This window comes from Palaemon carinicauda, chromosome 22 (genome assembly GCF_036898095.1).
Source record: "Palaemon carinicauda isolate YSFRI2023 chromosome 22, ASM3689809v2, whole genome shotgun sequence".
Taxonomy (NCBI): Eukaryota; Metazoa; Arthropoda; class Malacostraca; order Decapoda; family Palaemonidae; genus Palaemon; species Palaemon carinicauda.
In genome coordinates this window covers 56,011,869-56,026,606 of record NC_090746.1, presented here as the reverse complement: position 1 = coordinate 56,026,606, position 14,738 = coordinate 56,011,869, and the positions used below count along the sequence as shown (strand labels likewise).

Sequence of the window (14,738 nt, the reverse complement as noted above, 5' to 3'; positions counted from 1 at the left end):
TACTCTGAGATCTAAACGTAATTGCAACCTTCAAGACTATAACCGTTTTCGTGTAGTGCAACCACAAAAATAGTAACACTGGTGAGAGGGAGACCCACTCAAAGAGATTTCACTTTCATTCCTGGGTGCGGGGAGGGATAATTTAGGATTTCCTTGTGTTATATACAATGCTGAGGCACACATATGTTAGTCCTCAGCAATTCCTAATTATTATAGGAACATAGAAGGATGATTTAATGCTGCAAGTGACCTTTTTATTTAATTTGAAAATAGGTCATGTCCAGAGAGTTTCATCAAGCACTTCATATCGTAAAACGGCGTTTATTGGACCATTAGTTAAAGATACAGTACACTCTCAATAGTATACTAAAGGAAAAGAAAGGTATTCTATGCTCAATTATGGCTGTTATAGCAGAGAGAGAGAGAGAGAGAGAGAGAGAGAGAGAGAGAGAGAGAGAGAGAGAGAGAGAGAGATCCATTAAAATTAAATATTTTACTAAAGATTTACATTGGTCAAAATACCCAGTGCAGCATATTTTTTGTAACTTTCCTAGGATCAACTGTGCAGAAAATGGTACCCTTTAGAAGACCAAACAAATCGCCACTCGCAAACCATTTTCTATCTCTCGCCCCTACCTCTAACTATCGACTAAAGGGAATGCATTGAGAGTGAAAGTTTCAATGGGGGTAGCGGGGTATAGTACGATGGGGAATGGGGGAGTATTTTGGTGGGTAACATCGGGTTGACCTATTGCAGATGGTGCTCTTAGGTCTGCTGATGCCTCACTTAGGTATAAACGTCAGTATACTTTCTGCTCATTCATTTTCCGTAGTTTATGAATGCATTCTTCTCTGCGTTCTACGGCCTAACCTTACTTAGCTATTGGATGAAAGCTTGTTTGTCCCTTTGAGCAAATGAAGTAATAATTGTGGCCTTCATAAAAGATACCGACTCCTTGCTTTTTCATTTCTTTTCCAAGTAGCCTATTGTTGATGACTATTTTTCCAAGTAGCCCATTATTGATGACTATGGCTTCATTAGCAAAGCATGTTGCCACTCGAAAGTTTTGTCGTTAAGATTAAAATGAAAACAAAGAGGAGTTTAAAAAAGAAGCCCCCCCCCCAAAAAAAAAATGTGCATTGCTGGTGCGCCTAATGGACGCTGCATTTGCATTGCCGTACTCAATGGTCGTTATTTTGAGAGGCTTTATCAAAAATACCCGTATATAGAGTGATAGACCTATTACAGATAGTATCACTTTGCACTGAAATGTCATTTTATGAAGTAGGATTGCACGGTTATTGGCGATGTGAATACTTTTATGTGATTAATTTTTATTGTTATTGCTTTTTTTGCCCTTTGATATATTCATAACATTTTTTATATTTCATAACCTGTGGCAATTTGCAGTTCTAAATGTTGTCTCATGAAAATAAATCCCCTCCTCCGTCCTCTCTTTGTGCATGCGTACATAACACTTATGTACGAATAAATGAGATCATTAATTCATATATTGATTACCAATTCTTTTCCACGTCTTTTATTCACTTACTTTGAAATATACCGGTCCTGTGTAGGTTTGTTTATGAGTATACAGTACACGCGGTTTCTAGATCCACGCAGCCATTGTTTTAATGATCGTATTATTTGATATATAATATAATGCAGGGGCTTTATATTTTTTCCCATTCAAATATTCACTTGTTTTTTAATTAACTATTTTACTGAATTTAAAACAAAAATAGTTACCTATATATATATATATATATATATATATATATATATATATATATATATATATATATATATGCATATATATATACATACATATATTTGTATATATATGCATATATATACATATACATACATACATGCAATTGGACACTGGATTTCCTGGCACACTTGGCTCCGAAGAAGTGCACCCTGTCACACCCTTACTGCGCGGCGAGTTCCTGTTGATGGACCCCTTCACTCCATCTCTGCTATCTCTTCTTAAGCAATCTATTTGTGTACTCACCGAGCAGTAAGAGTGTGCCAGGGTGTATTTCCTTAGAGTCAGGTGTACCATGAATTCCTGTGTCAAACTGTACATACAAACACATAAATATATAAATAGATATTGCACACTAGAAAGGATAAAAAGGAAATTATATCTTCAGAGCTAGCCCTCCCTTATATGTAAATTAACATGGTGTGAGGTGCATAATTAAATGTTAAGTTCGAGGTCGCCAATCACACAACTCTTACGGGGTGGACCTGTTCTTCGAAACACCACCAAACAACCAAAATAGCTGACCAGTCACACACGAGGAAATGGAAAGTTTTGAAGCTGGAGAGAAACGACAAAAGATCGGTTCTCTCTCTCTCACCTTGACTCTGATGTTTTCCTGCTGGCACCGGCGAAGGACAGCCAAGGGCCCTTCGATTTCTTCCATCCTATTGAGAACATTCCGTGCTCGTTTACGGCCGCGGCCCCTTATAAGACCTTTTTGGAGAGGAGGAAGTATTAGATTTGTGATCTTAAATTTCCTTGCTTGAATACACACACACACACACACACACACACACACACACATATATATATATATATATATATATATATATATATATATACACGTACATACATACATACATACACACACATATATATATATATGTATATATATATATAGATATAGATATACATATATATATATATATATATATATATATATATATATATATATATATATATATATATATATATATATTACAGGTCTAGAATTGTTACGGGCCATTCGTTCAAAAAAATAAAAGGACCCGCAAAATTATATAGTGATTAATTCAACAGGCGGCTAATACCACCTTATTGTTTAATTTGCTTCATTTAAGGAATCGATACATACTGTATATCAGTCACTCAGCCTGAATAAATATTTAAAATCTGATCTTTTGCCACGGTGTAGAAATTGTATTTCAAGTTTTATTACTAAATCAACGGTTATTTTCAGATTCAAGCTCTAAACATTATCAAATTTATTCCTAAGCAGATTAAAAGAACTCACTTAAATTTTCGAAATATGTGAATCAGAGATAAATATTTTCAAATATTTTTAAAAGCCAGAATTTGACATTAATATCTTCAGTCGATAAAATTACAATAATCTGGGTAAAAAATCAAGCGTGATTTTTAAAAAGTCAATAATAAAAAAAAAACAGAATAAGTAAATGGATGGAGTAGTTATACAAATGGCGAATCTTTGGGTAAGGTTAGAAGGAAAGCTGCTTACCTTGGTCTTCGCTGAAATTTCTGTTAGCAGGTACTGCTGCCACTCGACGGATGGGTATCCCACCTGGACCTAGAACCTATTGGAGCAATAAATTTATTACTTTATGATATACACACAATATATTTATTATATTTTTACCTCCGCCAACAATGTTGGAAATAGATTATGTTTTACCCCCTATTTGTGTATTTGTATGTGAACAGCTTCCTGTCCGTAGAGTAATGAAACTTGCAGGGATTAACTTATGTAAAAAGCTGGAATAGATCAAATTTTAGAAGGTTAAGGTCAACAAAGGTCAAGGTCACGGCCAAGCAAAATGTCCATTTCACGTAATCAGCCTTAACTTTGAACATCGTTGTCACAGACTTTAAACTTGGTTCATATTTGAGTGTATGAAAATCCACGCCAATAAATACTTGTTAAGGTCGAGGTCAAGGTCCAGCAAAAGGTCATAAAATAAGCTGCCGTGGCAGAGGTTTGCGCTCTACTGAGTGCCTTTCTAGATATATGTTATTAGTAGCTGTTTTGTATCGGTATGTAAATGTATATTATGATAATTGCAGAATAACAACTGTGAAGTGATCTTTAATATGAAATGATTTCTAACTTATTGGATTTAAATGGCAATGTACAATAGTCTGTCAGAATAGACAATGCATCGATTGATCTTCTATTCAGCTTAGTATATTTTTCATGCACATTTTCATCAGTGACATAATGATGTTGCATTCCTGGACGTAGAAGAATTTCACATTTTGAGAATGTAGATGTACATATTAAAACAGTACAGGTTTACATTCGAGAGCAAGGATTTCCGGCAATTCATTTAATTAAGACTCATCAGTAGTATTCGATTAGCAAGTTTCAGAAAATGACACTCGTCACTAAAGTTTTTATTCGATACTTACCAATTTTGAGACCTCCATTGGTACAGGAAAATGCGAATTACGGGGGATAACTTTTTATTCTATTCGAAATCAGTCCCAAACGTTTAATGGTAAACCTACTTAATGTCGGGCGGTGTCAATCATTTGTAGCATATATAATTTCAGATCACTCTCACGAAGACATTTCCCCACATCTTTTTGTTTAACTTTTTCTAAGAAAAACTTTTTTTTTTTTTCAACAACTGACCTTTTATATTTTAAAGATATTCATCTAGATTATAATATTACCCAATCATCTCAGAATCATTACTTTTATCGTGGTGCTTAATTAATTTACTTTATTGCCCGCTTTCTGTAATGTTGTCCCTCGCATTTCTTCGGTAGAAATATAATGTAATATAAAAGTATCCCCCTTCCTTTGTCTCTGGGTTAATGGCAGAATTGCAATTCTTTAGAACGTGGAAAATGTTTTACATGCCCCACGTAAGTAATTTCATCAAAAAGATCTCCCTAAGTAGGACCCAGAAATTAGTTTTATCTTCTCTTCAGTTTCAGCTGATATTATTATTCGATTATGAATAATGAAAGCAGGCAATATTGATAGGTGTCTGTGGCTTTGGACCTAATGGTTACGAAGATAATAGACAACCATAAATAAACATGGGTGTTGCATTGCAAAATTAGTTGCAGATTATTGTGACCTGATGGATTTGGATCGGAATATCTGGTTTATGAAGCCATAAAATGTTATTCGCTCAAGCAACAAATATGCCATTTACTTTCAACAGAACTTCACGGAAAGCACTTAAAGTAGTCTGGCGTTTCGTCTTTCCCATTCTTTTTTGCTGCAGGTGCGTGCACATGGCATCAATACAATAAATTCATTTCGAATTTTTTTGAAAATATGATAAAACTAAACCAATATCTAATGTTTTTTATGCTTTTCCATAACAAGAGACTTTGCAATTCGTTACAATACGGGATGTTCAATTGTCGGCACTCAGTTCTTCACTTAGAAAGCTAGAATTGTCTGGTCCTTTTGTCATTTGATCTCAAAGAAAAAGAAAAAGGTTTAACGTGATTTCTCAAGAATTCTTTGATATTCCTATCCTGTTGTTTAATCCATGTGTGTCTTTCTTCCTTAATGACGTAATTAAATGCCATATCAAAGTTTGTTGCTAATTCATTTTTACCACTAAATTCTAAACCAGACTAATTTGGGTAATTAGCTCATCCTTTTTTAATGGAACAGGTAACTAGCTTTGACGTAATGCGAAGCACTAAGTACTTCAATCTCCCTATGTATTTATTCCTGATTGAATTGTTATTTGTAAAAGTTATATCACTGAAGTAAAAGCTTCTCTGTTTTATAAATTTCGCACAGCAGTCCCTAAGGCAGTGGGAGGGACATATAGGGAAGAAAAGGGCCTCAACTTTTGCCCCACAATTATATTACGAATGAGGACACGACTTTTTTTCAAGTAGAAAATAATGATAAATTTCATTTCGCTCTTTTCCAACGTTACCTCAGTGGTTCTCTTAGGTTTTCCTTCCATGGTCACGGTTTATTATTTCAAGATTTCAGCCAAGGCAAATCCCATCGCCTCACAAATATCGTCCAAATCCTTATCGACACAAACTTGAATCAGATTCGCCACTGAGTCCCTTGGCGAAGACAGCATTGCTCTCCATTCTGGCATTCCTCCATCTCCCCCACCCTTCCCCTCCCGTCACTTGTTCCTCCCTCCTCCTCTTCTCTTGGTTCCCCCATCGATCTAGTTGGGAAGTCTTTGCGTGATGATGCTACCCTTTTGAGCGTCTCGGTTTTGCAACTTCATTAGTTAATTGTGATAATTATTCTCTTAAATTCACTGGTTTATCTGAAATGTTCATTTAGTATAGAGGGTCTCTGTAATATTTAACAAGTGTTGGAGTTTCGTTGAATGTATATATTTTGGTGGAAAACTTCTCTAAACCGAAATGTTATCGGAATATTTATTTGAAAATTCACCCCGAATTAAAAAGGAGTATCTAAAATTATTATCGTAAGTGTACAAAATTTAATAATGTTCATTTACTTAATTTACCCATTATTAAAATGGACCTCGTCCATTTTAAAGTAAAAAAAATATTTAAAGGGACTAAGATATTATGAACCCGTTAAAACCGACATTTTTAACACGCAAAAAAAAAAAAAAAAGTGAATGCTCCTGAACCAGACATATAATAAAAGTAACATAAAAACTCAGCTGGCCAAACGAGCAATGTGCACGAAATCTCTTTAGTGATGCAACTAAAGGCCAGATTCTTATAAAACCTACCATCATCTGTCCCTTGATATCCATCAGACTAAACAAATTAATCTTTCGACATACTTTACTTTCCTTACTTCAGGGGCAGTTTTCCGGGTCCTATCACGCAGGGAAAGCCTACTCACTACAGCACCTACAAAATTAGTTTGTCATATATATAATCTTATGTATTTTGCGTATAATACTACGTCGTTTATGTTTATTGTCAAATCCTTATTATCGAAGTACTTAAAGAAACAAGAAAGTCTTCAGTTTCTTCTTGAAACATTAATATCTTCAATCTTTCGAATGTCTAGTGGGAGCTTGTTATATTGTCTCGGGCCCGCATTTGAAAGCTCTAGAACCTACATTAGACATTTCTTGGCTCCAATAATTTGAAACCATCTAAAACTATTCTCACGTCTACAGTATTTGTTGGTTGCACGATATGTAGCAATTCTCAGATATTTTGTATATCGGGTTCTGGTAACTTGATGGGTTATTGCACATATATCTAAACTCTATTCAGGCTTTTATTTGAGTATTGGGAGACAAGTTATAATCAAGAAATACTCATAAACCTAAATATTTCTGTTATAATTAAGCTTCCTAACTTATACGTACATATTCATGTACGATTGAGACTCCTAAAGACTCCATTTTCAATCTTTATTAGCAACGTCAGATATTATTATTATTATTATTATTATTATTATTATTATTATTATTATTATTACTTGCTAAGCTACAACCCTAGTTGGAAAAGCAGGATGCTATAAGCCCAGGAGCTCCAACAGGGAAAATAGCTCAGTGAGGAAAGGAAGCAAAGAAAAATAAAATATTTTAAGAAGAGCAACAATATTAAAATAAATATCACTTTATAAACTATAAAAACTTTAGCAAAACTAGAGGAAGATAAATAAGATATAAGATAGAACATTGTGCCCGAGTGTACCCTCAAGCAAGAGAACTCTAACCCAAGACATTGGAAGACCATGGTACAGAGGCTATGGCACTACCCAAGATTAGAGAACAATGGTTTGATTTTGGAGTGTCCTTCTCCTAGAAGAGCTGCTTACCATAGCTAAAGAGTTTCTTCTACCCTTACAAAGAGGAAAGTAGCCACTGAACAATTACAGAGCAGTAAGAAGAATTGTTTGGTAATCTCAGTGTTGTCAGGTGTATGAGGACAGAGGAGAATATGTAACGAATAGGCCAAACTATTTGGTGTGAATGAGTAGGCAAAGGGAAAATGAACCGTAACCAGAGAGAAGGATCCAATGTAGTACTGTCTGGCCAGTCAAAAGACCCCCATAACTCTCTAGTGGTAGTAATTTGAAAATTACTATATGGGTTTTTTCATCACAACACATTGCTAATTCCATTCCAATTCCAGATTCGCGTTATTTTCAAAATATAATCGAGATATTTCCTTTGTTGTATCTATTTGATCTCTCTCTCTCTCTCTCTCTCTCTCTCTCTCTCTCTCTCTCTCTCTCTCTCTGCAGTGAATATAGGATTTGTTTTCATCATAATAATTATAATAAACAAGATGGAGTAAAATAAATAATTCAATAAAAAGAATTAACCCAACTAACTTTTTTCTCTATTTTTTTTTCAGGACGTTAGGCACAGTTAACTGAAGTGTTTCCTTTACCTATTTGCGATGTGTCCAAGCAAAGGACATTTATTCTATCTTTGCCCAAACATCAAGTGAACACACATCGAAAATAATTTTCAAGCTTCTGACGCATCATCTTGTTCGTTGTAAGGTAAGAGCATTTTTAGTTAAGTATTTAAAAAACATTTAAAAACTGAGTGTATAGTGTATATATATATATATATATATATATATATATATACACACACAAAACGAATGCAACAGGACAAAGGCCTTAACAATGTTATTTAATTTCTGGGGTTTGGGCAGTTTTCATCACCACGGTGGCCAGTGCAGAATGGAGATGGTGAAAACTTTTTGTCTGATTGCTCACAGCAAAATAATCTAGTATGAGTGACCCTGACTAGTATAGTTTTGCTGATCCTGGCGATACACAAACCCTTTCACCACGTCAAGGTATCCCCCCCACACACACACACATATTGTATATAATATATATAATATATGTATTATATATATACATATATATTTAAATATATATATAATGTATATATATATATATATATATATATATATATATATATATATATATCATACTATTCTGTAAAACAATTTCCCTTTTTGACAACGATATAAAGTTTATAGTACACGCATAACTTGATAAGTTTAAAAAAAATGGAACTTCCTAAGATAGGGCTTTGCGAGAGTGGTTTGACATGAGAAACACAATGTAGACCAACAACACTTCTATATTCCCCAATGGTTAGTGTATTTATTAATTTACATATTCTCCAGATGAGAGAAAAATTTATTATGAAATAATTATGAAAAATATTTAATGGAGAGAGATTATTTGCTCCTCCTACTCTCGTTGGAAGAGAAAATTTCTAGATATGCATTTGAACGTATCACAATATTAAGATATCAGCAACAATGATAATGTGTTTAGTCTAACCAGTTTTCAATACGATATGATATAAGATAAACTTGATTCTTCACAGTAAATAATTCTAGAGTATCATAGATCAAAAGAGGAAAAATCGTATTTTTCCCTCTGCATGTGGTATCGTAATGTCATGATTACCGTCGACTTGGTCAAAGCCTCTGATACCCCTGTTGCCTGGTATTTGAGGCAGTACACATGTCATTTAACCTTATCATGTATGTTCAGCACTTGAAGGTCATCCTATTTTCCAATCTTACATGTCGCTTCACGCGTCCTTGTGTCGCTGTCATTCATTTTTCCCCTTTCATCCTTGGCTTACGTTACCTTGATGTTGCTAAAGCAATTGTTCTAGGTCATTGTCTCACTCCTACACTTCATCCTCTATTCAACGCTCGGTATTAACGTTGCTGTTTCAGTTAACAGCGTCTTAGCCTTAAGGATTTAACTTTTAAAGGGTTTTAAAGCGTAGTTGGTCAGTAACCAATGAATGAAGGAGTGACTATAATGTTTTATTTATTATTCTTTAATGCACTGGTAACATGAGACCCGGACTGTTGCATCCTTCACAGCGTAACGTACTGCGTACTCCATGTGCGTTCTTGACCCACTTTCCCTTCCACTGCATACCTTGGGGTGTGTGAGAGTCTATGGGTGTTTAACGCCAAACTTCGTTCTTCCCGTTTCAGGTTTGTTTATACAGTAGTCCTTAGTCTCCCCAAATATGGCGCAAGTTTTTATTACAACATTCAGTAATTAAAGTATATTTGGCCTTTGTAACTTTTTAAAAACTTTTTGGAAAAATGTTCCATGTCGGGGCACATCATTCCGGTATACAAATACGTGTTTATACAGTATCTATGAAAAAAAAAATAATTAGGAGAGTAAGTGCGCAGGATGGATGTCATTCTACTTCGACTTACTATAAACGCATGGTACTTTTATGAGAAAAAAGTAATAGTGTAGAAGCTTTTACCAGTAATGGTAGTTTATGCATGCTCTACAATTTATATTTGTGCACGTAACACATAGACAACGAGAGAGAGAGAGAGAGAGAGAGAGAGAGAGAGAGAGAGAGAGAGAGAGAGAGAGAGAGAGAGAGCAGGCTTTTGGACTGATGCTTGCTTTGGCCCCTTTAAATTCAGAATTCCCAGACGCTAGATGAGAACATTTTGTGTTCGTAGAAATCCATTGTTTCATCTGGCATCGCCTTTAACGTACTGTTATTAATTACTGGTGAATTCCAAGTAATTATTCGTACAGTGCGAAAAGTCTAGCATTGTGTCCTGTTATGCAAAATACACATAATATTCGACTCTTTCAATAAATTACCTCTGCAATGCTGAGTGACTGGGAAATCAACATATCAGGTTTTTAAATGAATTGCGTTCCTTGTTTTCAAAAATGGCAAATTATTATACAGTAAATAAAATGACTCATCTCTACCGAACGATAATAATTTGGTATACTTTGGGTTGATATTACAGGGTGTTTGAAAGTTTTTCATTCCTCTTATTCATATTTCGAATAGTAACATCAATACTGAAATGGGTGGATGAAGGTACTATTTTAAAGCTTTTTTGAATAAATTCTATTTTTTACCTTATAGGTGTCTCTATACTTACTGCATTCAATGATGTCTATGTCTAGATCCCCAATCCAGGATCGTACCAGACAGAGGAGGAACTAATGACGGAATGAGTCATTAATTAATAAAGAAAAAATCTCGCACTTGCTTTTGGCAACAGCGGAATCGCCTAATAACTGTGAATTTCTATAACGCGGACGCATCAACACGGTTCAGCCATAACAATTCATCTGTAAATTGCTTTCGCCTCTGTTCTCGGAAATTCATCTGACGTCGGTATTGCCTGAGTAAACAAGTATTATTAAGGCATTAGAAAAAGGCACTTGTTAAGAGGAGGTGCGTTCATTTCATCACATCTCGCGCGTCATCGTGTTTGTTGTACCTCCAGGTGTTGATGGATGGAGTTTATTGGAAGCGATGATTCTCTTGTCTGATCCATTATTCAGTGGTTTCGGATCTATTCTTTTTACGTTGTTAATTGGTGTTTTTCATGTGAAACCCGTATTCTCACCTCGAAAGGCGTCGAAATCTGGTAGGAATTATTATAGCCATAAATCAATTGACCTTTGAGGATGAACGCTCTTAGAAATAAGTTTATCTCATACGCTATATATTTTGGAAAGTGCTGAGGATAGCCATTTGCCTTCATGAGCACCAGTAGAAAACAACCTTGGTGACAAATTACAGTTGAAATACATTGTTACCACTTTGCTGCTCTCCTTCTATAGTGAAGCGCTGAATGGCCTTTGATGCCCCAGTGCTTGGCTTAATGCCTAAATCCTACAGTATATTCAATTCAATTCAACTCCTTCTATAGTGAAAATAATTAAATCTACGGTACTCGAACAACACGTTTCAATTATGTTCACACATGACTGGTTTTCCTGTAACCTTGAATGCGAAAGATACGATTTGTGACTTCCACAACCACCTTTGATAGGAGAAAATATTATGTTAAACATATGAATACTTAGTGAGCATAAAATAATAACAATGAATGTATAACAATTATGTTTGAACTTTACATCCAGCGTCGAAAAAAGTTATTAAATCCAAAGGACTTTCTTTTAGCAGAAAGGCAATTGAAATTTTATCATTGGTAATAAAAAAATGATGAAAAGCGGAAGCACATATAAACTATTAAAATCTGTAAATAAATCATCAAGGAAAAGTAGCGACAGCTTCTAGTTGCAGATTATATTTGTAGAAATAATGAAAAATAAATCTTGGATAAATATCTTATTAAACATCTAAAACTGACATTCAAGTGAATGTGAAAATTTTAGCATATATAAAAAATGTTGTCATTATATTAATTTGCGACTGGGAAATTTCATTTCATGAAGTCACAAACGATTCCTTAGAAAATATTATCATTCCATTCTACAATTCCATCAGTGTTGAAGTCACCATGCTTTCTAAACGTTTAAAATACTTGAACAAGAATTAATTTTTGTCTATGGGGAAGGCATGACATGTGTTTTCTAGTATTATATGACAGTCAGCTGTAGTCTCAAAGAGAAATGAGCAGTACTTGAGTTGCTTAATTGACTTTCAAAGGATGACCTTGACCCACTTTTCTCCTGAACCAGTTGACTAGGTCACCTGATGTAGAGCCATTCCCATCTCTGCTGGGTGCTATATCTACATAACCCACCCTGCTCTCCCCCTCGCTTTCTTCCTCTCATAAACATTATATATATATATATATATATATATATATATATATATATATATATATATATATATATACGGTATATATATATATCATATATAATAAATATATATATGTGTGTGTATATATATATATATATATATATATATATATATATATATATATATATATATATATATATATATATATATATATGTATATGTATATATATGTGTGTGTATGTATATATATGTATATATATATGTATATGTATATATACATATATATATATATATATACATTATATATATATATATATATATATATATACATACATACATACATACATATATATACACACACAATTATTATTATTAAAGGGATGGGGATTTACCACTTCTATGAGTCAAACTTGACTCCTACAGAGCTGGCCCTAGAAAAATCGGGAGATAAAATATACATATTAAATTTAATTGATAAGAAAATAAGTTAGAAATTAAAACCTATGATAGATATTTGAGTTTTATCTATTAAACATGTGCTTCTTATAAACATTAAAATCCCCAAAAACAGAAAAATGCTCAAAATTAGATAAAATGTCATATAGTGTGTGCTGATCAAAACATAAATCTGTTTTAAAAACAGTACAATCGCCAAATATATTTTGGATGGTTAAAATAGTGCCACACTCACTGCACTTGGGGCCAGTTGCGTGAGGTGCTCACATTAATATACTATATATATATATATATATATATATATATATATACATATATATATATATATATATATATATATATATATATATATATATATATATATATATATATTTACACTATGTATTTGTGTCTAATGTTAGGTAAGTGAGGATATATTGGCTCTTGAATTTTGTAGTTAAATTGTTTACCCTACTTATTTATTTAAAGAGAACATAAAGATAATTTGCATTTTGAAAATAATTCTACCGTGTAAACAAGTTATTTGTTATCGTTTTAGTGATTTTATAAACCAGAACTGAAAACCATAGCACCGTATGTCACAGTGAGGTTGGGAAATTAATTCCTGAAATTAAAAACAGCAAATAACAAGACTTGTTATAAACATTTTGCCAGTTCGTTTGATGTACTCTACACTTGTCGATATGGTTGAGAGTTTACTCCAGGATATAATTCGAGATTTTATTCTTTAAGGAACGTATTTTTCTTTTAATCTTTCTCATTCTAACGATCCCTTTCGAGCGTAAACTAATTAGGCATAGCAATATCGAATGGATGGATTCCTTTCCAATGAATTCTTGTACCTTTTTCACATTCCTAAAATTGTAAACTAAGGTCACACATGTTTTGTTATAAATTTCTGCATTTTTTTATTATTCAAGCATTAATCTAGTGCCACTGACAACCAAAAATTGCATGCCGACATACTGCAATCAAATGTTTGTTATATTTTTACAGTTTCAGTAGGATTTTTCGCTATCGATACGAGAGAGAGAGAGAGAGAGAGAGAGAGAGAGAGAGAGAGAGAGAGAGAGAGAGAGAGAGAGAGAGAGAGAGAGAGAGAGACACTGGCGATCCGATAATATGAACTGATGGTAGTAAGTAAGGAGAAGCTGTATGTTTAGTCCCTAGAAATTTTGAAGAAAAGGAAAATCTATAAAGCAATTTGGCCCTTTAGCTTCCACATCTGTTCTCGGAAATTGATCTAACTTCTTCCTACTTTGAGTAGCATCAATTCTGAGATGCACTTCAGAATAAATGTTGCAATAAACGACGTTTTTAAGTCCATTTTTAATTTCTATTGAAAGTTATATGATTTCTGCAATTAACATTTTGTTTCATTAGATTATTTTTCCTCAAATACCGTACTGTACATATTTAAATTTACACTTTGAAATCATTTATTTAGACAAATACACATACTTATGTATGTATATTGCGGAGTTAGCTTTTAATCTTATTTCAAATTATATAAATGGTCAATTCTTTCCAATGATAAGTGTATATGATGGTAATAGGGCAGTTTTGAGGATATTAATTACGTGTTGAAACATACAAATAAATAGGATGGCCTAAAACTTCGTTACGTGAATGCTCTCCTCCCAAGTGAGTTGTTCATTAAAGCTACGCTTTTTATTTCATTTTTTCTTCCGTTAAGATATCATTCATGCTACGATGGGGAGTAAATTCCATTCATTATTGTACAAAAGGTTTATGTAAAATGTTAATAAAAGTTTACAGTGCTACTGTTTAATGAATCAGATGTTACTTGAAGGTTGCCGTTTTATTACATACACCTCCACTGTGTGATTATAAGTAAATAAGTTCAATAGTTGCAGCACGTTTATACTTTTGGGAGGGACAAAGCATGTGAATGGTTGGAAATTTTCCATTAAAATAAGGATGTTAATTTAATTTCATGCTTGGCAAATCTGAAAATAAATGTGCTGTATAATTCATCATTTGCTTTGAAAAAGAATTATGAAAA

The 14,738-nt window shown here is 33.5% G+C and overlaps 2 protein-coding genes across 11 annotated transcripts in view; one reads left to right on the top strand and one right to left on the bottom strand.

Moving 5' to 3' along the window:
• Positions 1 to 14,738, bottom strand: part of LOC137616459 (U7 snRNA-associated Sm-like protein LSm11) — a 288,656-nt gene that overhangs the window by 13,032 nt on the left and 260,886 nt on the right. For both annotated transcript variants that reach the window (XM_068346254.1, XM_068346253.1), the window contains exons 2-3: positions 3,271 to 3,346; positions 2,371 to 2,486 (exon numbers count right to left, since the gene is read on the bottom strand). In XM_068346254.1, the coding sequence (XP_068202355.1) occupies positions 2,371 to 2,486; positions 3,271 to 3,346 (192 nt within the window). The remainder of the gene's footprint in view (positions 1 to 2,370; positions 2,487 to 3,270; positions 3,347 to 14,738) is intronic.
• The window catches only part of Eip74EF (Ecdysone-induced protein E74), a 400,337-nt gene continuing 393,659 nt past the window's right edge, over positions 8,061 to 14,738 (top strand). For 8 of the 9 annotated variants that reach the window (XM_068346241.1, XM_068346246.1, XM_068346245.1 and 5 more), the window contains exon 1: positions 8,070 to 8,220. The gene's annotated coding sequence lies outside the window, so the exon portion shown is untranslated. Of the gene's footprint in view, positions 8,221 to 14,738 lie in introns of all 9 variants that reach the window. The other variant, XM_068346240.1, reaches the window with a different exon arrangement.